The following is a 26,547-nucleotide window of genomic DNA, read 5'->3' as shown; positions in this document are numbered from 1 at the left end:
GGCAGTAGTATGTAAGGGCAGAGTGTGTATATGGGCAGTATTATGTAAGGGTATTGTATGAGTGTGTATGGGCAGTAGTATGTAAGGGCAGTGTATGTGTGTGTGAATGGGCAGTAGTATGCAAAGGCAGAGTGTGTATATGGGCAGTATTATGTAAGGGCAGTGTATGTGTGTGTATGGGCAGTGTATGTATATGGGCAGTATTATGTAAGGGCAGTGTATGAGTGTATATGAGCAGTATTATGTAAGGGCAGTGTATGTGTGTGTATGGGCAGTAGTATGCAAACGCAGAATGTGTATATGGGCAGTATTATGTAAGGGCAGTGTATGAGTGTGTATAGGCAGTAGTATGTAAGGGCAGAGTGCGTATTTGGGCAGTATTATGTAAGGGCAGTATATGTGTATGTATGGGCAGAGTGTGTATATGGGCAGTATTATGTAAGGGCAGTGTATGTGTGTGTGTGAATGGGCAGTAGTATGCAAAGGCAGAGTGTGTATATGGGCAGTATTATGTAAGGGCAGTGTATGTGTGTGTATGGGCAGTGTATGCAAGGGCAGAGTGTGTATATGGGCAGTATTATGTAAGGGCAGTGTATGAGTGTATATGGGCAGTATTATGTAAGGGCAGTGTATGTGTGTGTATGGGCAGTAGTATGCAAAGGCAGAGTGTGTATATGGGCAGTATTATGTAAGGGCAGTGTATGAGTGTGTATAGGCAGTAGTATGTAAGGGCAGAGTGCGTATATGGGCAGTATTATGTAAGGCCAGTGTATGTGCATGTATGGGCAGTAGTATGTAAGGGCAGTGTATGTGTGTGTATGGACAGTATTATGTAAGGGCAGTGTATGTGTGTGTATGGGCAGTAGTATGCAAACGCAGAGTGTGTATATGGGCAGTATTATGTAAGGGCAGTGTATGAGTGTGTATAGGCAGTAGTATGTAAGGGCAGAGTGCGTATTTGGGCAGTATTATGTAAGGGCAGTATATGCGTATGTATGGGCAGTAGTATGTAAGGGCAGAGTGTGTATATGGGCAGTATTATGTAAGGGCAGTGTATGAGTGTGAATGGGCAGTAGTATGTAAGGGCAGTGTATGTGTGTGTGAATGGGCAGTAGTATGCAAAGGCAGAGTGTGTATATGGGCAGTATTATGTAAGGGCAGTGTATGCAAGGGCAGAGTGTGTATATGGGCAGTATTATGTAAGGGCAGTGTATGAGTGTGTATGGGCAGTAGTATGTAAGGGCAGTGTATGTGTGTGTGAATGGGCAGTAGTGTGTAAGGGCAGAGTGCGTATTTGGGCAGTATTATGTAAGGGCAGTATATGTGTATGTATGGGCAGTAGTATGTAAGGGCAGAGTGTGTATATGGGCAGTATTATGTAAGGGCAGTGTATGTGTGTGTATGGGCAGTGTATGCAAGGGCAGAGTGTGTATATGGGCAGTATTATGTAAGGGCAGTGTATGAGTGTATATGGGCAGTATTATGTAAGGGCAGTGTATGTGTGTGTATGGGCAGTGTATGCAAGGGCAGAGTGTGTATATGGGCAGTATTATGTAAGGGCAGTGTATGAGTGTATATGGGCAGTATTATGTAAGGGCAGTGTATGTGTGTGTATGGGCAGTAGTATGCAAAGGCAGAGTGTGTATATGGGCAGTATTATGTAAGGGCAGTGTATGAGTGTGTATAGGCAGTAGTATGTAAGGGCAGAGTGTGTATATGGGCAGTATTATGTAAGGGTATTGTATGAGTGTGTATGGGCAGTAGTATGTAAGGGCAGTGTATGTGTGTGTGAATGGGCAGTAGTATGCAAAGGCAGAGTGTGTATATGGGCAGTATTATGTAAGGGCAGTGTATGTGTGTGTGTATGGGCAGTGTATGTATTTGGGCAGTATTATGTAAGGGCAGTGTATGAGTGTATATGGGCAGTATTATGTAAGGGCAGTGTATGTGTGTGTATGGGCAGTAGTATGCAAACGCAGAATGTGTATATGGGCAGTATTATGTAAGGGCAGTGTATGAGTGTGTATAGGCAGTAGTATGTAAGGGCAGAGTGCGTATTTGGGCAGTATTATGTAAGGGCAGTATATGTGTATGTATGGGCAGAGTGTGTATATGGGCAGTATTATGTAAGGGCAGTGTATGTGTGTGTGTGAATGGGCAGTAGTATGCAAAGGCAGAGTGTGTATATGGGCAGTATTATGTAAGGGCAGTGTATGTGTGTGTATGGGCAGTGTATGCAAGGGCAGAGTGTGTATATGGGCAGTATTATGTAAGGGCAGTGTATGAGTGTATATGGGCAGTATTATGTAAGGGCAGTGTATGTGTGTGTATGGGCAGTAGTATGCAAAGGCAGAGTGTGTATATGGGCAGTATTATGTAAGGGCAGTGTATGAGTGTGTATAGGCAGTAGTATGTAAGGGCAGAGTGCGTATATGGGCAGTATTATGTAAGGGCAGTGTATGTGCATGTATGGGCAGTAGTATGTAAGGGCAGTGTATGTGTGTGTATGGATAGTATTATGTAAGGGCAGTGTATGTGTGTGTATGGGCAGTAGTATGCAAACGCAGAGTGTGTATATGGGCAGTATTATGTAAGGGCAGTGTATGAGTGTGTATAGGCAGTAGTATGTAAGGGCAGAGTGCGTATTTGGGCAGTATTATGTAAGGGCAGTATATGCGTATGTATGGGCAGTAGTATGTAAGGGCAGAGTGTGTATATGGGCAGTATTATGTAAGGGCAGTGTATGAGTGTGAATGGGCAGTAGTATGTAAGGGCAGTGTATGTGTGTGTGAATGGGCAGTAGTATGCAAAGGCAGAGTGTGTATATGGGCAGTATTATGTAAGGGCAGTGTATGCAAGGGCAGAGTGTGTATATGGGCAGTATTATGTAAGGGCAGTGTATGAGTGTGTATGGGCAGTAGTATGTAAGGGCAGTGTATGTGTGTGTGAATGGGCAGTAGTGTGTAAGGGCAGAGTGCGTATTTGGGCAGTATTATGTAAGGGCAGTATATGTGTATGTATGGGCAGTAGTATGTAAGGGCAGAGTGTGTATATGGGCAGTATTATGTAAGGGCAGTGTGTGTATGGGCAGTGTATGCAAGGGCAGAGTGTGTATATGGGCAGTATTATGTAAGGGCAGTGTATGAGTGTATATGGGCAGTATTATGTAAGGGCAGTGTATGTGTGTGTATGGGCAGTATTATGTAAGGGCAGAGTGTGTATATGGGCAGTATTATGTAAGGGCAGTGTATGTGTGTGTATGGGCAGTAGTATGCAAAGGCAGAGTGTGTATATGGGCAGTATTATGTAAGGGCAGTGTATGAGTGTGTATAGGCAGTAGTATGTAAGGGCAGAGTGTGTATATGGGCAGTATTATGTAAGGGTATTGTATGAGTGTGTATGGGCAGTAGTATGTAAGGGCAGTGTATGTGTGTGTGAATGGGCAGTAGTATGCAAAGGCAGAGTGTGTATATGGGCAGTATTATGTAAGGGCAGTGTATGTGTGTGTGTATGGGCAGTGTATGTATATGGGCAGTATTATGTAAGGGCAGTGTATGAGTGTATATGGGCAGTATTATGTAAGGGCAGTGTATGTGTGTGTATGGGCAGTAGTATGCAAACGCAGAATGTGTATATGGGCAGTATTATGTAAGGGCAGTGTATGAGTGTGTATAGGCAGTAGTATCTAAGGGCAGAGTGCGTATTTGGGCAGTATTATGTAAGGGCAGTATATGTGTATGTATGGGCAGAGTGTGTATATGGGCAGTATTATGTAAGGGCAGTGTATGTGTGTGTGTGAATGGGCAGTAGTATGCAAAGGCAGAGTGTGTATATGGGCAGTATTATGTAAGGGCAGTGTATGTGTGTGTATGGGCAGTGTATGCAAGGGCAGAGTGTGTATATGGGCAGTATTATGTAAGGGCAGTGTATGAGTGTATATGGGCAGTATTATGTAAGGGCAGTGTATGTGTGTGTATGGGCAGTAGTATGCAAAGGCAGAGTGTGTATATGGGCAGTATTATGTAAGGGCAGTGTATGAGTGTGTGTATAGGCAGTAGTATGTAAGGGCAGAGTGCGTATATGGGCAGTATTATGTAAGGGCAGTATATGTGTATGTATGGGCAGAGTGTGTATATGGGCAGTATTATGTAAGGGCAGTGTATGTGTGTGTGTGAATGGGCAGTAGTATGCAAAGGCAGAGTGTGTATATGGGCAGTATTATGTAAGGGCAGTGTATGTGTGTGTATGGGCAGTAGTATGTAAGGGCAGAGTGTGTATATGGGCAGTATTATGTAAGGGCAGTGTATGAGTGTGTATGGGCAGTAGTATGCAGAGTGTGTATATGGGCAGTATTATGTAAGGGCAGTGTATGTGTGTGTATGGGCAGTGTATGCAAGGGCAGAGTGTGTATATGGGCAGTATTATGTAAGGGCAGTGTATGAGTGTGTATGGGCAGTAGTATGTAAGGGCAGTGTATGTGTGTGTGAATGGGCAGTAGTGTGTAAGGGCAGAGTGCGTATTTGGGCAGTATTATGTAAGGGCAGTATATGTGTATGTATGGGCAGTAGTATGTAAGGGCAGAGTGTGTATATGGGCAGTATTATGTAAGGGCAGTGTATGAGTGTATATGGGCAGTATTATGTAAGGGCAGTGTATGTGTGTGTATGGGCAGTATTATGTAAGGGCAGTGTATGAGTGTATATGAGCAGTATTATGTAAGGGCAGTGTATGTGTGTGTATGGGCAGTAGTATGCAAAGGCAGAGTGTGTATATGGGCAGTATTATGTAAGGGCAGTGTATGAGTGTGTATAGGCAGTAGTATGTAAGGGCAGAGTGCGTATATGGGCAGTATTATGTAAGGGCAGTGTATGAGTGTGTATGGGCAGTAGTATGTAAGGGCAGTGTATGTGTGTGTGAAGGGGCAGTAGTATGCAAAGGCAGAGTGTGTATATGGGCAGTATTATGTAAGGGCAGTGTATGTGTGTGTATGGGCAGTGTATGCAAGGGCAGAGTGTGTATATGGGCAGTATTATGTAAGGGCAGTGTATGTGTGTGTATGGGCAGTAGTATGTAAGGGCAGAGTGTGTATATGGGCAGTATTATGTATGGGCAGTAGTATGTAAGGGCAGTGTATGTGTGTGTGAATGGGCAGTAGTATGCAAAGGCAGAGTGTGTATATGGGCAGTATTATGTAAGGGCAGTGTATGTGTGTGTATGGGCAGTGTATGCAAGGGCAGAGTGTGTATATGGGCAGTATTATGTAAGGGCAATGTATGTGTGTGTATGGGCAGTGTATGCAAGGGCAGAGTGTGTATATGGGCAGTATTATGTAAGGGCAGTGTATGAGTGTATATGGGCAGTATTATGTAAGGGCAGTGTATGTGTGTGTATGGGCAGTAGTATGCAAACGCAGAGTGTGTATATGGGCAGTATTATGTAAGGGCAGTGTATGAGTGTGTATAGGCAGTAGTATGTAAGGGCAGAGTGCGTATTTGAGCAGTATTATGTAAGGGCAGTATATGTGTATGTATGGGCAGTAGTATGTAAGGGCAGAGTGTGTATATGGGCAGTATTATGTAAGGGCAGTGTATGAGTGTGTATGGGCAGTAGTATGTAAGGGCAGTGTATGGGCAGTAGTATGTAAGGGCAGTGTATGTGTGTGTGAATGGGCAGTAGTGTGTAAGGGCAGAGTGCGTATTTGGGCAGTATTATGTAAGGGCAGTATATGTGTATGTATGGGCAGTAGTATGTAAGGGCAGAGTGTGTATATGGGCAGTATTATGTAAGGGCAGTGTATGTGTGTGTATGGGCAGTGTATGCAAGGGCAGAGTGTGTATATGGGCAGTATTATGTAAGGGCGGTGTATGAGTGTATATGGGCAGTATTATGTAAGGGCAGTGTATGTGTGTGTATGGGCAGTAGTATGTAAGGGCAGAGTGTGTATATGGGCAGTATTATGTAAGGGCAGTGTATGAGTGTATATGGGCAGTATTATGTAAGGGCAGTGTATGTGTGTGTATGGGCAGTAGTATGCAAAGGCAGAGTGTGTATATGGGCAGTATTATGTAAGGGCAGTGTATGAGTGTGTATAGGCAGTAGTATGTAAGGGCAGAGTGCGTATATGGGCAGTATTATGTAAGGCCAGTGTATGTGCATGTATGGGCAGTAGTATGTAAGGGCAGTGTATGTGTGTGTATGGACAGTATTATGTAAGGGCAGTGTATGTGTGTGTATGGGCAGTAGTATGCAAACGCAGAGTGTGTATATGGGCAGTATTATGTAAGGGCAGTGTATGAGTGTGTATAGGCAGTAGTATGTAAGGGCAGAGTGCGTATTTGGGCAGTATTATGTAAGGGCAGTATATGCGTATGTATGGGCAGTAGTATGTAAGGGCAGAGTGTGTATATGGGCAGTATTATGTAAGGGCAATGTATGAGTGTGAATGGGCAGTAGTATGTAAGGGCAGTGTATGTGTGTGTGAATGGGCAGTAGTATGCAAAGGCAGAGTGTGTATATGGGCAGTATTATGTAAGGGCAGTGTATGCAAGGGCAGAGTGTGTATATGGGCAGTATTATGTAAGGGCAGTGTATGAGTGTGTATGGGCAGTAGTATGTAAGGGCAGTGTATGTGTGTGTGAATGGGCAGTAGTGTGTAAGGGCAGAGTGCGTATTTGGGCAGTATTATGTAAGGGCAGTATATGTGTATGTATGGGCAGTAGTATGTAAGGGCAGAGTGTGTATATGGGCAGTATTATGTAAGGGCAGTGTATGTGTGTGTATGGGCAGTGTATGCAAGGGCAGAGTGTGTATATGGGCAGTATTATGTAAGGGCAGTGTATGAGTGTATATGGGCAGTATTATGTAAGGGCAGTGTATGTGTGTGTATGGGCAGTGTATGCAAGGGCAGAGTGTGTATATGGGCAGTATTATGTAAGGGCAGTGTATGAGTGTATATGGGCAGTATTATGTAAGGGCAGTGTATGTGTGTGTATGGGCAGTAGTATGCAAAGGCAGAGTGTGTATATGGGCAGTATTATGTAAGGGCAGTGTATGAGTGTGTATAGGCAGTAGTATGTAAGGGCAGAGTGTGTATATGGGCAGTATTATGTAAGGGTATTGTATGAGTGTGTATGGGCAGTAGTATGTAAGGGCAGTGTATGTGTGTGTGAATGGGCAGTAGTATGCAAAGGCAGAGTGTGTATATGGGCAGTATTATGTAAGGGCAGTGTATGTGTGTGTGTATGGGCAGTGTATGTATATGGGCAGTATTATGTAAGGGCAGTGTATGAGTGTATATGGGCAGTATTATGTAAGGGCAGTGTATGTGTGTGTATGGGCAGTAGTATGCAAACGCAGAATGTGTATATGGGCAGTATTATGTAAGGGCAGTGTATGAGTGTGTATAGGCAGTAGTATGTAAGGGCAGAGTGCGTATTTGGGCAGTATTATGTAAGGGCAGTATATGTGTATGTATGGGCAGAGTGTGTATATGGGCAGTATTATGTAAGGGCAGTGTATGTGTGTGTGTGAATGGGCAGTAGTATGCAAAGGCAGAGTGTGTATATGGGCAGTATTATGTAAGGGCAGTGTATGTGTGTGTATGGGCAGTGTATGCAAGGGCAGAGTGTGTATATGGGCAGTATTATGTAAGGGCAGTGTATGAGTGTATATGGGCAGTATTATGTAAGGGCAGTGTATGTGTGTGTATGGGCAGTAGTATGCAAAGGCAGAGTGTGTATATGGGCAGTATTATGTAAGGGCAGTGTATGAGTGTGTATAGGCAGTAGTATGTAAGGGCAGAGTGCGTATATGGGCAGTATTATGTAAGGGCAGTGTATGTGCATGTATGGGCAGTAGTATGTAAGGGCAGTGTATGTGTGTGTATGGATAGTATTATGTAAGGGCAGTGTATGTGTGTGTATGGGCAGTAGTATGCAAACGCAGAGTGTGTATATGGGCAGTATTATGTAAGGGCAATGTATGAGTGTGAATGGGCAGTAGTATGTAAGGGCAGTGTATGTGTGTGTGAATGGGCAGTAGTATGCAAAGGCAGAGTGTGTATATGGGCAGTATTATGTAAGGGCAGTGTATGCAAGGGCAGAGTGTGTATATGGGCAGTATTATGTAAGGGCAGTGTATGAGTGTGTATGGGCAGTAGTATGTAAGGGCAGTGTATGTGTGTGTGAATGGGCAGTAGTGTGTAAGGGCAGAGTGCGTATTTGGGCAGTATTATGTAAGGGCAGTATATGTGTATGTATGGGCAGTAGTATGTAAGGGCAGAGTGTGTATATGGGCAGTATTATGTAAGGGCAGTGTATGTGTGTGTATGGGCAGTGTATGCAAGGGCAGAGTGTGTATATGGGCAGTATTATGTAAGGGCAGTGTATGAGTGTATATGGGCAGTATTATGTAAGGGCAGTGTATGTGTGTGTATGGGCAGTGTATGCAAGGGCAGAGTGTGTATATGGGCAGTATTATGTAAGGGCAGTGTATGAGTGTATATGGGCAGTATTATGTAAGGGCAGTGTATGTGTGTGTATGGGCAGTAGTATGCAAAGGCAGAGTGTGTATATGGGCAGTATTATGTAAGGGCAGTGTATGAGTGTGTATAGGCAGTAGTATGTAAGGGCAGAGTGTGTATATGGGCAGTATTATGTAAGGGTATTGTATGAGTGTGTATGGGCAGTAGTATGTAAGGGCAGTGTATGTGTGTGTGAATGGGCAGTAGTATGCAAAGGCAGAGTGTGTATATGGGCAGTATTATGTAAGGGCAGTGTATGTGTGTGTGTATGGGCAGTGTATGTATATGGGCAGTATTATGTAAGGGCAGTGTATGAGTGTATATGGGCAGTATTATGTAAGGGCAGTGTATGTGTGTGTATGGGCAGTAGTATGCAAACGCAGAATGTGTATATGGGCAGTATTATGTAAGGGCAGTGTATGAGTGTGTATAGGCAGTAGTATGTAAGGGCAGAGTGCGTATTTGGGCAGTATTATGTAAGGGCAGTATATGTGTATGTATGGGCAGAGTGTGTATATGGGCAGTATTATGTAAGGGCAGTGTATGTGTGTGTGTGAATGGGCAGTAGTATGCAAAGGCAGAGTGTGTATATGGGCAGTATTATGTAAGGGCAGTGTATGTGTGTGTATGGGCAGTGTATGCAAGGGCAGAGTGTGTATATGGGCAGTATTATGTAAGGGCAGTGTATGAGTGTATATGGGCAGTATTATGTAAGGGCAGTGTATGTGTGTGTATGGGCAGTAGTATGCAAAGGCAGAGTGTGTATATGGGCAGTATTATGTAAGGGCAGTGTATGAGTGTGTATAGGCAGTAGTATGTAAGGGCAGAGTGCGTATATGGGCAGTATTATGTAAGGGCAGTGTATGTGCATGTATGGGCAGTAGTATGTAAGGGCAGTGTATGTGTGTGTATGGATAGTATTATGTAAGGGCAGTGTATGTGTGTGTATGGGCAGTAGTATGCAAACGCAGAGTGTGTATATGGGCAGTATTATGTAAGGGCAGTGTATGAGTGTGTATAGGCAGTAGTATGTAAGGGCAGAGTGCGTATTTGGGCAGTATTATGTAAGGGCAGTATATGCGTATGTATGGGCAGTAGTATGTAAGGGCAGAGTGTGTATATGGGCAGTATTATGTAAGGGCAGTGTATGAGTGTGAATGGGCAGTAGTATGTAAGGGCAGTGTATGTGTGTGTGAATGGGCAGTAGTATGCAAAGGCAGAGTGTGTATATGGGCAGTATTATGTAAGGGCAGTGTATGCAAGGGCAGAGTGTTATATGGGCAGTATTATGTAAGGGCAGTGTATGAGTGTGTATGGGCAGTAGTATGTAAGGGCAGTGTATGTGTGTGTGAATGGGCAGTAGTGTGTAAGGGCAGAGTGCGTATTTGGGCAGTATTATGTAAGGGCAGTATATGTGTATGTATGGGCAGTAGTATGTAAGGGCAGAGTGTGTATATGGGCAGTATTATGTAAGGGCAGTGTGTGTATGGGCAGTGTATGCAAGGGCAGAGTGTGTATATGGGCAGTATTATGTAAGGGCAGTGTATGAGTGTATATGGGCAGTATTATGTAAGGGCAGTGTATGTGTGTGTATGGGCAGTATTATGTAAGGGCAGAGTGTGTATATGGGCAGTATTATGTAAGGGCAGTGTATGTGTGTGTATGGGCAGTAGTATGCAAAGGCAGAGTGTGTATATGGGCAGTATTATGTAAGGGCAGTGTATGAGTGTGTATAGGCAGTAGTATGTAAGGGCAGAGTGTGTATATGGGCAGTATTATGTAAGGGTATTGTATGAGTGTGTATGGGCAGTAGTATGTAAGGGCAGTGTATGTGTGTGTGAATGGGCAGTAGTATGCAAAGGCAGAGTGTGTATATGGGCAGTATTATGTAAGGGCAGTGTATGTGTGTGTGTATGGGCAGTGTATGTATATGGGCAGTATTATGTAAGGGCAGTGTATGAGTGTATATGGGCAGTATTATGTAAGGGCAGTGTATGTGTGTGTATGGGCAGTAGTATGCAAACGCAGAATGTGTATATGGGCAGTATTATGTAAGGGCAGTGTATGAGTGTGTATAGGCAGTAGTATCTAAGGGCAGAGTGCGTATTTGGGCAGTATTATGTAAGGGCAGTATATGTGTATGTATGGGCAGAGTGTGTATATGGGCAGTATTATGTAAGGGCAGTGTATGTGTGTGTGTGAATGGGCAGTAGTATGCAAAGGCAGAGTGTGTATATGGGCAGTATTATGTAAGGGCAGTGTATGTGTGTGTATGGGCAGTGTATGCAAGGGCAGAGTGTGTATATGGGCAGTATTATGTAAGGGCAGTGTATGAGTGTATATGGGCAGTATTATGTAAGGGCAGTGTATGTGTGTGTATGGGCAGTAGTATGCAAAGGCAGAGTGTGTATATGGGCAGTATTATGTAAGGGCAGTGTATGAGTGTGTGTATAGGCAGTAGTATGTAAGGGCAGAGTGCGTATATGGGCAGTATTATGTAAGGGCAGTATATGTGTATGTATGGGCAGAGTGTGTATATGGGCAGTATTATGTAAGGGCAGTGTATGTGTGTGTGTGAATGGGCAGTAGTATGCAAAGGCAGAGTGTGTATATGGGCAGTATTATGTAAGGGCAGTGTATGTGTGTGTATGGGCAGTAGTATGTAAGGGCAGAGTGTGTATATGGGCAGTATTATGTAAGGGCAGTGTATGAGTGTGTATGGGCAGTAGTATGCAGAGTGTGTATATGGGCAGTATTATGTAAGGGCAGTGTATGTGTGTGTATGGGCAGTGTATGCAAGGGCAGAGTGTGTATATGGGCAGTATTATGTAAGGGCAGTGTATGAGTGTGTATGGGCAGTAGTATGTAAGGGCAGTGTATGTGTGTGTGAATGGGCAGTAGTGTGTAAGGGCAGAGTGCGTATTTGGGCAGTATTATGTAAGGGCAGTATATGTGTATGTATGGGCAGTAGTATGTAAGGGCAGAGTGTGTATATGGGCAGTATTATGTAAGGGCAGTGTATGAGTGTATATGGGCAGTATTATGTAAGGGCAGTGTATGTGTGTGTATGGGCAGTATTATGTAAGGGCAGTGTATGAGTGTATATGGGCAGTATTATGTAAGGGCAGTGTATGTGTGTGTATGGGCAGTAGTATGCAAAGGCAGAGTGTGTATATGGGCAGTATTATGTAAGGGCAGTGTATGAGTGTGTATAGGCAGTAGTATGTAAGGGCAGAGTGCGTATATGGGCAGTATTATGTAAGGGCAGTGTATGAGTGTGTATGGGCAGTAGTATGTAAGGGCAGTGTATGTGTGTGTGAATGGGCAGTAGTATGCAAAGGCAGAGTGTGTATATGGGCAGTATTATGTAAGGGCAGTGTATGTGTGTGTATGGGCAGTGTATGCAAGGGCAGAGTGTGTATATGGGCAGTATTATGTAAGGGCAGTGTATGTGTGTGTATGGGCAGTAGTATGTAAGGGCAGAGTGTGTATATGGGCAGTATTATGTATGGGCAGTAGTATGTAAGGGCAGTGTATGTGTGTGTGAATGGGCAGTAGTATGCAGAGTGTGTATATGGGCAGTATTATGTAAGGGCAATGTATGTGTGTGTATGGGCAGTGTATGCAAGGGCAGAGTGTGTATATGGGCAGTATTATGTAAGGGCAGTGTATGAGTGTATATGGGCAGTATTATGTAAGGGCAGTGTATGTGTGTGTATGGGCAGTAGTATGCAAAGGCAGAGTGTGTATATGGGCAGTATTATGTAAGGGCAGTGTATGAGTGTGTGTATAGGCAGTAGTATGTAAGGGCAGAGTGCGTATATGGGCAGTATTATGTAAGGGCAGTGTATGAGTGTGTATGGGCAGTAGTATGTAAGGGCAGTGTATGTGTGTGTGAATGGGCAGTAGTATGCAAAGGCAGAGTGTGTATATGGGCAGTATTATGTAAGGGCAGTGTATGTGTGTGTATGGGCAGTAGTATGTAAGGGCAGAGTGTGTATATGGGCAGTATTATGTAAGGGCAGTGTATGAGTGTGTATGGGCAGTAGTATGCAGAGTGTGTATATGGGCAGTATTATGTAAGGGCAGTGTATGTGTGTGTATGGGCAGTGTATGCAAGGGCAGAGTGTGTATATGGGCAGTATTATGTAAGGGCAGTGTATGAGTGTATATGGGCAGTATTATGTAAGGGCAGTGTATGTGTGTGTATGGGCAGTATTATGTAAGGGCAGAGTGTGTATATGGGCAGTATTATGTAAGGGCAGTGTATGTGTGTGTATGGGCAGTAGTATGCAAAGGCAGAGTGTGTATATGGGCAGTATTATGTAAGGGCAGTGTATGAGTGTGTATAGGCAGTAGTATGTAAGGGCAGAGTGTGTATATGGGCAGTATTATGTAAGGGTATTGTATGAGTGTGTATGGGCAGTAGTATGTAAGGGCAGTGTATGAGTGTGTGTATAGGCAGTAGTATGTAAGGGCAGAGTGCGTATATGGGCAGTATTATGTAAGGGCAGTATATGTGTATGTATGGGCAGAGTGTGTATATGGGCAGTATTATGTAAGGGCAGTGTATGTGTGTGTGTGAATGGGCAGTAGTATGCAAAGGCAGAGTGTGTATATGGGCAGTATTATGTAAGGGCAGTGTATGTGTGTGTATGGGCAGTAGTATGTAAGGGCAGAGTGTGTATATGGGCAGTATTATGTAAGGGCAGTGTATGAGTGTGTATGGGCAGTAGTATGCAGAGTGTGTATATGGGCAGTATTATGTAAGGGCAGTGTATGTGTGTGTATGGGCAGTGTATGCAAGGGCAGAGTGTGTATATGGGCAGTATTATGTAAGGGCAGTGTATGAGTGTGTATGGGCAGTAGTATGTAAGGGCAGTGTATGTGTGTGTGAATGGGCAGTAGTGTGTAAGGGCAGAGTGCGTATTTGGGCAGTATTATGTAAGGGCAGTATATGTGTATGTATGGGCAGTAGTATGTAAGGGCAGAGTGTGTATATGGGCAGTATTATGTAAGGGCAGTGTATGAGTGTATATGGGCAGTATTATGTAAGGGCAGTGTATGTGTGTGTATGGGCAGTATTATGTAAGGGCAGTGTATGAGTGTATATGGGCAGTATTATGTAAGGGCAGTGTATGTGTGTGTATGGGCAGTAGTATGCAAAGGCAGTGTGTATATGGGCAGTATTATGTAAGGGCAGTGTATGAGTGTGTATAGGCAGTAGTATGTAAGGGGAGAGTGCGTATATGGGCAGTATTATGTAAGGGCAGTGTATGAGTGTGTATGGGCAGTAGTATGTAAGGGCAGTGTATGTGTGTGTGAATGGGCAGTAGTATGCAAAGGCAGAGTGTGTATATGGGCAGTATTATGTAAGGGCAGTGTATGTGTGTGTATGGGCAGTGTATGCAAGGGCAGAGTGTGTATATGGGCAGTATTATGTAAGGGCAGTGTATGTGTGTGTATGGGCAGTAGTATGTAAGGGCAGAGTGTGTATATGGGCAGTATTATGTATGGGCAGTAGTATGTAAGGGCAGTGTATGTGTGTGTGAATGGGCAGTAGTATGCAGAGTGTGTATATGGGCAGTATTATGTAAGGGCAATGTATGTGTGTGTATGGGCAGTGTATGCAAGGGCAGAGTGTGTATATGGGCAGTATTATGTAAGGGCAGTGTATGAGTGTATATGGGCAGTATTATGTAAGGGCAGTGTATGTGTGTGTATGGGCAGTAGTATGCAAACGCAGAGTGTGTATATGGGCAGTATTATGTAAGGGCAGTGTATGAGTGTGTATAGGCAGTAGTATGTAAGGGCAGAGTGCGTATTTGAGCAGTATTATGTAAGGGCAGTATATGTGTATGTATGGGCAGTAGTATGTAAGGGCAGAGTGTGTATATGGGCAGTATTATGTAAGGGCAGTGTATGAGTGTGTATGGGCAGTAGTATGTAAGGGCAGTGTATGGGCAGTAGTATGTAAGGGCAGTGTATGTGTGTGTGAATGGGCAGTAGTGTGTAAGGGCAGAGTGCGTATTTGGGCAGTATTATGTAAGGGCAGTATATGTGTATGTATGGGCAGTAGTATGTAAGGGCAGAGTGTGTATATGGGCAGTATTATGTAAGGGCAGTGTATGTGTGTGTATGCAAGGGCAGAGTGTGTATATGGGCAGTATTATGTAAGGGCGGTGTATGAGTGTATATGGGCAGTATTATGTAAGGGCAGTGTATGTGTGTGTATGGGCAGTAGTATGCAAAGGCAGAGTGTGTATATGGGCAGTATTATGTAAGGGCAGTGTATGAGTGTGTATAGGCAGTAGTATGTAAGGGCAGTGTATGTGTGTGTATGGACAGTAGTGTGTAAGGGCAGTGTGTTTGTATGATTGCTAAGGGTGTATGTGTAAATGTGTCAGTGTATATGTGTGCATGGACAGGCGTGTGTATGGGCAATGCTCTTAAGAGGCCCGTCATTAAGGCTTTCATATAGGAGCTGACAGTCTGGTGGCAGAACATGGCATCCTGTGCCAAGGGGCTTACCGTGTAGTTTGTAAGCAGAGAGTTAGCTCTCTGTAGCAGTACGTTGTATCCGCTTTGACGGCGTTTCGTTTTTTCCCAGGATCTTCAATCCTTTTCGTTTGTCACGAACATCAAAGGAGAAATTGTCACTGTCGACGGCAAAGGCCAGTCACCCTTTGACCCCCAGCACAAACACACTGCTGTGGTAGTAGGTAAGCATAGAGCGGCCACCAGGCAGGAGAAATAAAGAGAAGGCTTGTGTGGGAACTGCCTTTCACACAGAGCTTACAGTCTAATGGCCAGCTTATTGTCAGTGACATCATCCATGAGATGATTGGAAAGACAGGGGTCACCAGCCTCTGCCGTGGGGTATCCATTGTTAACGCTTTAATTCCTGGGCATGTAGAGAGATGAACTTGTCCCTCTCCGTGCAGATGGGGAGCTCTACACCGGGACCACAAACAACTTCCAAGGGAACGAACCAATTATCTTCCGGAACCTGGGAAGCAGAACCTACCTGAAGACAGACGCGTCCCTCGGCTGGCTGCACTGTGAGTAACCTGTGCTTACCTCATAGCGCATCATGCATTTGGGCACTAGGTGGCCAAAGGGAGATGAGCCGGGAAGAGATGCCATTGGCTGGGTATACCTGTCAGTCTGTGCAGATTGTATTGTGATGCATTGACTTGTACATTAAACACTTACGCATACTGCCCCCCGCTGGCAGGAAATTTCCACAAAGTGTATAGTGTGTTCTGGGACATAGTAATGGGGAAGTGGGGAGATTGTTAGAAGGCAAATAACCTGTCAGTCAAGGTGGTGGGTACCTGGAGCAACCACCTGGCAGAAAATGTAAATTAGTTCTCTTTCTCTGCAGCCGATGCTTCGTTCGTGGGATCGTTTAATTTGCCCGGCCACGCAGTGGACAGTAAGGTGTATTTCTTCTTCGAAGAGACCGCCAGAGAGTTTGACTTCTTTGAAAAGCTAACGGTGTCGCGGGTCGCGCGGGTCTGCAAGGTGTGTAGAGCGGGGAGCGGTGTCTGGGTACGGGATCATCGGGGGGATTCTCAACACGGAGGGCGTTTGATGCCCCCTAGGAGGGGTAGTAGTTGAAGTCTAAAGCTGTCTGCTGTGATGGCCAACATTCGTTATAGGTCAGGAGAGTACTGACGTGGCTTTGAGCGCCGGGAAGATGGCTGCCCCCAGGAGCTGCAAGAGTGCTGAGTGCGGATGCAGCCCGCTCTGCATGTTCTGGGAGCAGCTCTAGAGCCCAAAGCCATGCAAGCCCTGTGGTTAGGGATCGCTTACACTTACCTCCGTCTTACAGAATGATGTTGGAGGGGACAAGGTTCTCCAGAAGAAGTGGACGACATTCCTCAAGGCCCAGCTGATCTGCTCCCATCCCGACGGCTTCCCTTTCAACGTCCTCCATCACGTGGCTGTACTGCGTCCGGACGATCCCGAGCTCAGCACGTTCTTTGGTGTGTTCAGTGCCCAATGGTGAGTCCTGGCCAAAGAGCGAGGAGACGGTTAGCAGCGGCCCGGAAGCCACCACATGCCCCCAGAGTAATGACGACAAACTAAACGGCAGCAAAAACTCCAGCTAGCATGCAACCTGAGGTGGGATTATTCAGGATCTTTTGGCGAGTGAAGATATTGATCTTGGAAGTCTGCAGGGGTTATGTACGTTATGTAAATGGAGAGCAAACAGGGGGAACATTCTATTGGTTGTTATGAGGATTGCTTCACATTTACATCTGCACAAGAAATTGCTTTTCCCAATAGCTATTCTATTAATATGGGCAGTATATAGATCTACAAAACCCTCTACAGAGCTATCAGGGGCCCCGTGTGGTGTTGGTGTGCCCCATCTACCACGACACTTGGTGGACAGGCCTCTCATCATCCTCTGGCTGCTCGCCCCGTTACTTGATCTTCTCTCTCGTCCTAACAGGCAAGTTGGAGGCTCCAGCAGCTCCGCGGTCTGCTCCTATAGGCTGAAGGACATAGAAAGAGTGTTCAATGGAAACTATAAGGAACAGAACAAGGAGAGCTCAAGGTGGACGACGTACACGGGAATTGTGTCAAACCCGCGTCCTGGCAGTGTGAGTACCCGTCAGGCCCCAAACGCTGCCACAGGAACACTTAAGGAGGAGGAAGGTGGCCGATAGTAGCACAAGGCAGAACCCTGAGTGGGGGTCCTGTCAAGGAGGCAAAGTGAATAAATAATAGGGAGCCCCTCCTACACGGGTGCAGAAATATCCGTAGGTGACATCAGAAGCAGCGAGGCATGAGGAGCCCCAATGACCCGTTCAACGCACACAAGAATCAGAGCCCCTTCCACGTTGTGGCTTTGCCCAACAGATAGAATCCATAATGGTGACCCCCAAATATTTCGGGAACCAGGCAGGCCACAGAAATACTAACGGTGAATAGCTGTAGGCAGACATTGGCCCAGGGAAGCCCCACAGAAACAGCTTCCTGACCCTCTTCTGTGTCCTCTCACCTGCAGTGCATCTCGGGGAAGTTCTCCGACACGGACCTGAACTTCATGAAAGACCATTTCCTGATGGACGAAAAGGTCTCTCCGCCTGGACGGGTCCCTCTGCTCATCAAACAGAGCGTGCAATACACGCAGATCGCCATCGATTCGGTGCAGGGCATCTCCAGACACAACTACACCGTCATGTTCCTGGGCACAGGTACCGTCCTGAACACACGCACACACACACATCACCCGAGCCGCCGCTTTGTGCTACGTGGGATTTACCCTATATAAACAAAAACACAGTTAGTCAAGTAATAACATGAAATTCACCATCCTGCCCCAAGTATACCAAAAAGCGACCCCCCCCCCCCCCCCGGGTGGTGATCGGGGTGAATTATCTAACTAATTTATCTAATTATACACTAATATCTGTCTCTATTTATCCCCTAATATCTATCTAATTATCTCCAAATATATATAATTCTGCCAACCCGTCCTGGGGCACTTTGTGTTACCCCAGTGCAGACAAACCTTTATTAAGGACTCAATCAGGAGGGGGTCCAGCAGCACCAAGAGGGTGAGAGATACAGCCGGGGGGTGACGGATCAAAGGCACGTGCGATACTAATACAGTGGGAACAATGCGTATGGATCGTATGTACATTCTTCATACATGTACGTGTTCTGGATGATGATGGTACCGCCACACGTTTAGTTACACCCGTCTCTGTGTTTGCCCTTGTCACACTTTGATAAATCATCCCAATTTATATGAAATACAACAGGAGACACGCTGGGCACTAGATTCAGAAACAGTCCTGCTGATTGGACCCATTCTCTGGTTGCCATGGCGATAAGAGCAATTTGCAACCAAATTTCTTTTGACACAACGCACAATGTGTAATAATATACAGAACACGCCTTCGGCCCACCCACCCCATAGTGCGTCCCCTATAAGCTGGAACTGCAGCTGCTCCTGGCTGTACGATGGTGCGACAGCAATACACAATCAGTACGTTGCCGTGGTAACCCAAAGCTGATAGAGCTACACTGCATGCAGCCGTATGTGCATTCGACGTAAGGTGGGTTCCTCACAATGGAACCCCGTTGTAAGTGGAGAGAGAGCTTATGTAATGATTCGCGGCTGTGAGTAGTCGACAGATATCGAGCCTGGCTGAGCCTGTTAAAGCTGCTGTTCCACTTAGCGAAAGCATTAACTGTATGTTACCCAAATAAGTTCCTCAAAGCTCTCTGTTGTTCCTCACACAATGCGCACACTGTATCACGTCTCTTCCAGATAAAGGCTTCTTGCACAAGGTTGTCCTGGTGAACGGCAGAGAGTCGCATATCATTGAGGAACTGGAGGTACTCGCCAACCAGGAGCCCGTCCAGAGCCTCCTCCTGGTCCCCGGCAAGGTAACCAAACCACAAACACACTGATAGCGCATCGGCCCAGAGCCATTACGCTATACGACGACTTTTAGGAAGCCAAAACTATTCCATGGTGCAGGAGGGTTTCAAAATAAATGTCTGCCGAGATACACCACGCCTTGTACGAGCGACAGCTTCTTCCCAGCAGTCACCTGGCAGACGGGACCATGGGCAGTAGCCGTCTTCTCCCACTGCTCCTGCAACAACAAAGCACCAGTTACCAACCAAAATCATGCTTCCTGTCGGTCATGTGACCAGTCCAGCAGTAACAGGCTCCTCTTCTATGTTTGTGACAGAGGGTCCTGTACATCGGTTACTCCTCCGGCATCGCCCAGGTGCCCCTCGCCAACTGCAGTGTGTACACCAGCTGTTTTGACTGTATTTTGGCCAGAGACCCTTACTGCGCATGGGACGGAGAGAGCCACAAGTGCCGAGGGGTCCAGAATAAGCCCAGCACAAAGTAAGTAATAAACGTGAAGAGCAGCGGAGAATGCAGATTTCCCGGTTATTAACCCCAGAAACGTCCTTATCCCAGCAGCGAGCAATGGTTACAGGACGTGGAGTCCGGAAACCCCAACAGCACCTGCCTGAGCCCTGAGCCAAAAGGCAGAGCTTCCAGACCGGCGCAGGACTCGGACACCAAACTGGTGCGAGGTAAGACACAGGCCTTTCGACAGAGACATCCTGCTGAGATGTACGATGTTTCATGGCGGTGAGACGGTCCATCCAGTCTTCTCCACCAGTAGGTCCTGTCCATACCACCGCGCAGAGATACCGGGACAAAAATGGCGATCCACCAAACTAATCACTTAACGGCATCGCATCCCAATAATTGGATTTATGATATATATATGAAACCCAGGAATCTGCTTTTATATAAAGTGGCTATCGACCATCAGTGTGTGAGTCTCTACTGACTTCTTTCCTTTCTGTCCCCTCAGTTGCAAGCTACACAGTCTCCTATAACACCATACTGAAGCTGCACTGCCCCCAACTGTCTGCCCTGGCCACCTACAGCTGGAGGCATCCAATGCTCAAACCCTCCAACAAGCAGATGATCACTTCCAAGGACACGCTGGTGATCATCGTTAAGAGCGACACCTTGGGGCTGTACGAGTGCTGGGCATCGGAGAACGGATTCACCTACCTGGTGGCCAAGTATTGGGTCAAAGACCCCAGCGGGGTGGACGTGAGACATAAGAATTCCCCCAACATGGATGACAGCAACAAGGCCCTACAGGACAATGACGTGGAGATGTCACCGAGCAGCGACAACCGCAGTTACTACACCCAGTTTGTGGTGGTCACCGTCTTGCTGGTTTCGACCATCTGCGTGATCTTAGGCTTTGCCCTGTATGGCTGGCGAGACAAGCTAAAGGCCAAGACTAAAATTCAGGGGTGCAGCACCCCGGAGACAGAAAAACTGTCTGCCGCCAAAGCCCAGGGGAACCCAGGACAAAATGGGGTCTACCAGAGCGACAGGGACGTTGCCAAGGTGTGCTGCGTGCCTCTGAGTGGGGCAGACGGCAAGATGGACCTGGATAACAACAGCGTGAAACTCCGGTCGTCCCATGGCGGGGCCGCGGCCGAGGATGCGTCGGATGTCTAAGTGTCGTTGGTCGCCATCGCTTGTGTCTTCGGTTTGTTGATGTCTCTTGTTACATTCCACGTGGCAGGAGTTTGAGGTCACCCTGCCCTTCCTTTGCTGATCGCAACCAACGCGGGATCTCCAAAGGGATCTACGATTCAGACGTCAACATGCGCGCAGCACCCCGGAGCAGCGCGCTCTGCCACGGACTTCTGCTTTTATTCTGTACGGTGTTTTATAATGTGAACAGCAGCACAAGTTCCGCCAGACCCAAGATGTTTAGTAAATGCCCAAGACTGCGCAAAAAAAAACCCCCTCGGCCTGGACTGTTCCCAGGACTGGTGGGGTGGACTGGGGCCAGCGTCATTCTGTATGAGATAACCGGTGCTTTGGGTGATAGGAGTTGTACTGTAAAGGCTGGCTTCTGTTTGGGTCCCTCACTTACATAAATGTGAAGCGCCGGTGAAGAGCAGGTACCGGACTCCGTATCAGGGCATCCTGTATGATTAACCCTGTCTTCTCCTGTCACAGAGTAGCCTGCATCTATGGCAGGGGTCATCGTTTTTCGGGGGATACCCTGAATTCCACACCCTATCAGTATTATGGGGGGGGCCATGTCCAATTCCATGTGCCGCCACCCATGCTTTGTGTATATTTTGGTTTTATTTATGTACAATTAAAATGACATTTTTAATGTTTCTCTGTAAACAGGTACGTGTGTCAGTGTATTCAGGGCCTATACGGAAACAGACGGGCAGGAGGAACACGCGTGTAGCAGACGCGACACAGTATGCACACGCAGTAGAGGATGGCATACGTATATATACACAGTACATGCACAGTATGCGCGACAGGGAGAACGGAGTATGAGCGACAGGGAGAACGGAGTATGCGCGGCAGGGAGAACGGAGTATGCGCGGCAGGGAGAACGGAGTATGCGCGGCAGGGAGAACAGAGTATGCGAGGCAGGGAGAACGGAGTATGCGAGGCAGGGAGAACGGAGTATGCGCGGCAGGGAGAACGGAGTATGCGAGGCAGGGAGAACGGAGTATGCGAGGCAGGGAGAACGGAGTATGCGCGGCAGGGAGAACGGAGTATGCGCGGCAGGGAGAACGGAGTATGCGCGAGAGGGAGAACGGAGTATGCGCGGCAGGGAGAACGGAGTATGCGAGGCAGGGAGAACGGAGTATGCGAGGCAGGGAGAACGGAGTATGCGCGGCAGGGAGAACGGAGTATGCGCGGCAGGGAGAACGGAGTATGCGCGAGAGGGAGAACGGAGTATGCGCGAGAGCGAGAACGGAGTATGAGCGAGAGGGAGAACGGAGTATGAGCGAGAGGGAGAACGGAGTGTTTGCATGCATGTGTGTGAGAGGGGAGCGAGAGAGTGTAGGAGAGGGAGGGAAACGTGTAGGAGAGGGAGGGAAACGTGTAGGAGAGGGAGGGAAACGTGTAGGAGAGGGAGGGAAACGTGTGCGAGAGGGAGGGAAACGTGTAGGAGAGGGAGGGAAACGTGTAGGAGAGGGAGGGAAACGTGTGCGAGAGGGAGGGAAACGTGTGCGAGAGGGAGGGAAACGTGTGCGAGAGGGAGGGAAACGTGTGCGAGAGGGAGGGAAACGTGTGCGAGAGGAGAGGGCATGAGGAAGGTGCAGACCAGCTTTGTGTGTGTGAGAGGAGAGAGTGTATGGGAGAATATGTGTCTAGAACCCATACTGGAGGGCAGATCCACGAATCCACCTCCCTCTGTCCCCACACGGGAGACATATTGGCCGCTGGAGCCCGGCTGAGCAGGCCACTTAACACAAACAACTAATGAAGCAATCTGAAAAAACACTTGTAGTCACCATAGCAACATCTCCAGGAATGCCCCTGTATTAAAGCCATTACTGCATCCTAAAGCTAAGCGAGCCGCAGCCCCGTGGAGGGGCCTTAGGCCTGTCTGCGTGTGACTCCACTCACTCGGGGCTCATACTAACCCTGCTCTGCGCATGTTGTGTAACCTGCATGAACACGTCTCGGCTCTTTGCCTCAACATTTTGTAAAGTAAACAAGGAAATTGTACAAGAATGGTGATGTCATCATCTGCGGTGATGTCAGTATGAAACAGAACGACTGAAACATACAGTAACGAGCAGGCGTCAGGGTGTTAGCGCAAACTAAAAGCAGAGTCTATAAACAGCTCCTGCGCGGCGTGGCGGTTCACGGCTCCCTTTGCACCTCGCGGCTGCTAATTTATGTGAAATGAAAGCTTCCTCCCCGCGTACTTCCTGCGATACCTCGGCGCTCACCATCATCTCCAGGGAATCCGCCGGGTGCCCATTAGACGGGGAGCTCCAGTGAAACTCGTATCCCGGGACCTGGCGGGCCGAGCAGCAGCCTCCGTCCTTTCGCTGGATGAGGGCTATTCACTAAACTGGTCGCAGGAAGAAAGCACCGTCTGTCTCCGCGACCGGCCGCGCTCACACCGATAAACACCAAAAGCAAGGGGTATGCACTGCCCCCTTAGTGAACCCTCTGGATGCCTGAGATACAGCTAATACATCCCTGGCATTTGAAAGGTTAAACAGTCCTTCCTATATCACGTACGTTAGCTGCGCCTGTGGTCGGGGCCGTAGGGTGGTAACTGGGTAAGCTCCCAGGAACGTCATATCGCCGTCTACGATGCAAGCTGGTAAGATAGGAAGAGCCTGCCGAGGTCTCAATAATTTCCTCGAAGACATCCAAGCCCAGTCTGTCGGGGGGGGGGGGGCTGGTTGTTGCATTACTGTGTGTACATGTCTTAGTGTGTTACTGTGTGTATGTTTTATGACCCCCCCCCCCCCCGTTCCACCACTACAGACATTTACCCCGGCCAAACCCTCTGTTTCTCTGAGTTGGGGCTCATTGTGTTATTAATCCCTTTACTGTCAATGGGAGCCCAAATGAACCAGAAGAGAACCGCGCTGCGTGACCCCTACGGCGCGACGGAACAAGGCCTCGAACCCCGAAGCGCACAACCGCCCCACGTTGTCCTATGCTGCCTTTAAATGGTTCGTCGTGACGGAGAAGGACATCGCACGATACCTACAAGACTTCGAGCGGCAATGTTTGTTACTGCAAGTGGGGACTGAGAACAGAGGGGCAATTTTAGCCGGCAAACTCACCGGCAGAGCGGCTGAAGCCTGCACCAGCTACTAAAAACGTATTATGTGTATGTGCGTGTCTGTGTTACTGTGTGCATGCGTGTAAGTATGTTATAGCGTGTATGTATGTTACTGTGGGTGTTATATAAATATGCTACTGTGTGTATGTATAATGCAGCGTGTATGCATGTATTTTAGTATGTTACTGTGGGTATATAAGTATGCGACTGTGTGTAAGTATGTTGGTGTGTGTAAATATAGCACTGTGCATGTGCAGGGGGGCTGGATTTTTTAATGCCACTGTACAAAACTCATCACTACAGCCAGTCAACTACAGTGGCAGAAAATCTCCAGTTGTGAATGGCACATCATCTGTACTAATTTAACCCGCCCAGTCCAAAGGGCACAGTTTTGGGCCATTTAAACAAGATCTGTCTTTGATGAATGACCCAACCGGTCACGTATCACGGTCCATGGAGGGGTAATAACAGGCACCGCAGTGTATGGGGAGGACTAATATTTGCAGCACATACCGGCCGAGCTCCGGCCCCTGCTGTTCCCGGTCATCCTTCATCCAAGGACTTTCACTAGCCACATCTGCTTGGGAGCCCGACCTTGAAAAGGGATCAGCTCCACAATCCTCCCTGCGCAGCCCTGGCCTGCTGTTCCACAAAATTCATAGGAATGGAAGGGGAATCAGCTTATGGAGCCGCGCCACTGGGGGAGATCTGCTCCTCAAGCTGCCCAGTCACCACAGGGTTAACTTCTTGGAAAGAACTCTTGGGACGCGTGAGAATCGTGTTGAGCGCCATCTGTCTGCTGAGCATCTGGCTCATTGGACCAAACATTGGACCCTGCTGGACCCTAAGTAAGGAGGCTTATTGAGGCTACACATAATTAGATTGAAAGCTCTTGGGATCAATGATTTGTACATACATTTCCTCAGCTCTGAAACTCCTTTCCGGTAATTGCCACGTGCTCCCTCAAGCTAAGAAGCAAACGCATAGGGGTTTTCATATACACCTCGGGCAAAGAGCTAGCACTTATTAAATGAGGGATGCCCCAATTACAAAGACTGTTAGAAGCCCCGAAGCTTACATAACACATCCAGTTTGTGAATGCATGGGGTGGCCTTCCAGCAGAGTTGATGGGGGCTGAGACAGATGTGATTTGGGAGGATGAGCAGCCATAAGGGCTCATCTGCCTTACAATCTACAACAATGAGCCATTTTCTGCCACTCAAAAGCTCTAAACCCTACAGCCTCTGCCACTCCAGCCAGCGAGCCACCACTCCCAAGATGCTCAGCAGGCGAGAGTCCAAACCGGTGGCAGTGGGAATGCTGGACAGCGCCTCTCCCCTCACCCAGTCCTGTGCCCGGCATTTAGCCTGATTACTCTGCCAAGTGGCCACTCCATGTACCCACTGCCGTTCGCTCCATCCCCTTTAACCTGCAGATTTGCAGGGTCCGTTTGCGTGAGCGCTTTACACTTTTACTTGTGGCTGCGCATCGTTCGGTTTATGTAAGAAAACTCAAATTTTTGCTTCTATAAATAAAAGCTCGGCTAGAAGCCTTCCCTGGAATATCACCCGGAACAAACGGCGCGAACGCGGCAGACGGCGCTTTAAATGGAGCCCGAGAGCGCGTGCGGGGGGGGGGCTCCTCGTGTGGTTGCACCTCTGCTATTCTTCTCACCTCTCGGTACGCGTGCGATGTGTGACACGGGGGTCACCGGCAAGCTATGACACCTTGCGGGAGAATCCCCCCTCGGGTGACAGCTCCATTAACGGCTGAACTACCACTCCCATGATCCTCAGAAAACTCTGTCTTGCCAAAGGGCAGCTTGGAATTAGAGGCGCTGAGCGGATTGGATACCGGTGGCCCTGGGGCGGGATGGTGCATTTGTTTCTTTAATGTATTTAAAGGTGCAGTTCCACTTTCCCTTCTTGTTGAAACACAAATCCCTTCCCAAAAATCATTTCAGATTCATGCTAATTTAATTATTTTTGCCGGGAACCCATAACTGTCATGTGACACAAAAGCACGCACTGAATGCGGCCCCAGCGGTTTTCACCCTGACCCCCCCATCTGGTGCAAGCGATTAAAATCTGTAATAATTTATGTTTTTAACCCTTCAAAGAGTGCAGTGCTTTAAATAAAGTGTGCGGGATGCCCAAGATGACTAATTAGCCAAAGTGACACGGCACGGCCACCTATTATAACAGCTGCCAAAGACAGACGTGTGACTCCCCTCCCCACAAATAACATCTCGGGGAGAAAAAAAAGAAATTAAAAAAACAGCTGTGTCCATGGCAACCCTTCCCGGCAGAGACACGGAGGACATGCAACGCAAACTTTAGATTTCCATCTGTGGAATTGGGGTGTCGCTCGTCAGATTGTGAGGTTCAGGCGACATCGGCAGCTAAATAAGTGAAAGCAGCGCTCAGCCATGCGCCGCCCTGCATTCGGGCGCTCCGGTCTGCCCCACTTCTAACCACAAAGCATGGCTTAGCTGTCTGGAAGCGCAAGGGTTAAGGAGTGTTTACTGTGATTTCATGTCGTTCCCAGACGTCTGTCCCATCAGCCTGCAAAGTAATGCGAGCTCCCGCCGGCCGGTCCCTTTAACTCTTACGGGGGCATTTAGTAAAGCGTGAGCTCTTATGGTTAACGTCCTCTCTTTCTGTCACCCGTCCTGCGCACACTGGCAAATAACAGGTTAACATCTCCCGACTTTGGGGTGAAAAGTATGAATAATAAGAATGCTTTCCTTTTTACGGGGTTTAGCGTGCGGGCGACACGTGGACGAAGGACATTAATGAATAAACTTCTCCGGCACCCAATCCATTACTGGATTTCCAATCAATAGCCCCTTAACACTTTCAGTGCCAGCGC

General features: G+C 47.4%; 1 protein-coding gene across 1 annotated transcript in view; it reads left to right on the top strand.

Moving 5' to 3' along the window:
• The window catches only part of LOC149280461 (semaphorin-4A-like), a 34,683-nt gene extending 14,125 nt beyond the window's left edge, over positions 1-20,558 (top strand). The window contains exons 8-17 of the mRNA XM_089500465.1: positions 15,132-15,243; positions 15,466-15,582; positions 15,909-16,048; positions 16,359-16,531; positions 16,986-17,136; positions 17,544-17,733; positions 18,816-18,934; positions 19,246-19,409; positions 19,485-19,603; positions 19,891-20,558. Of these exons, the coding sequence (XP_089356591.1) occupies positions 15,132-15,243; positions 15,466-15,582; positions 15,909-16,048; positions 16,359-16,531; positions 16,986-17,136; positions 17,544-17,733; positions 18,816-18,934; positions 19,246-19,409; positions 19,485-19,603; positions 19,891-20,558 (1,953 nt within the window). The remainder of the gene's footprint in view (positions 1-15,131; positions 15,244-15,465; positions 15,583-15,908; positions 16,049-16,358; positions 16,532-16,985; positions 17,137-17,543; positions 17,734-18,815; positions 18,935-19,245; positions 19,410-19,484; positions 19,604-19,890) is intronic.
• The last annotated feature ends 5,989 nt before the right edge of the window (positions 20,559-26,547 follow it).

The sequence above is a fragment of the Sceloporus occidentalis genome, unplaced genomic scaffold (assembly GCF_023333645.1).
Source record: "Sceloporus occidentalis isolate IW3139 unplaced genomic scaffold, rSceOcc1.0.p SCAF_155, whole genome shotgun sequence".
Classification (NCBI taxonomy): Eukaryota; Metazoa; Chordata; class Lepidosauria; order Squamata; family Phrynosomatidae; genus Sceloporus; species Sceloporus occidentalis.
This window is presented reverse-complemented; position numbering and strand designations above follow the sequence as displayed.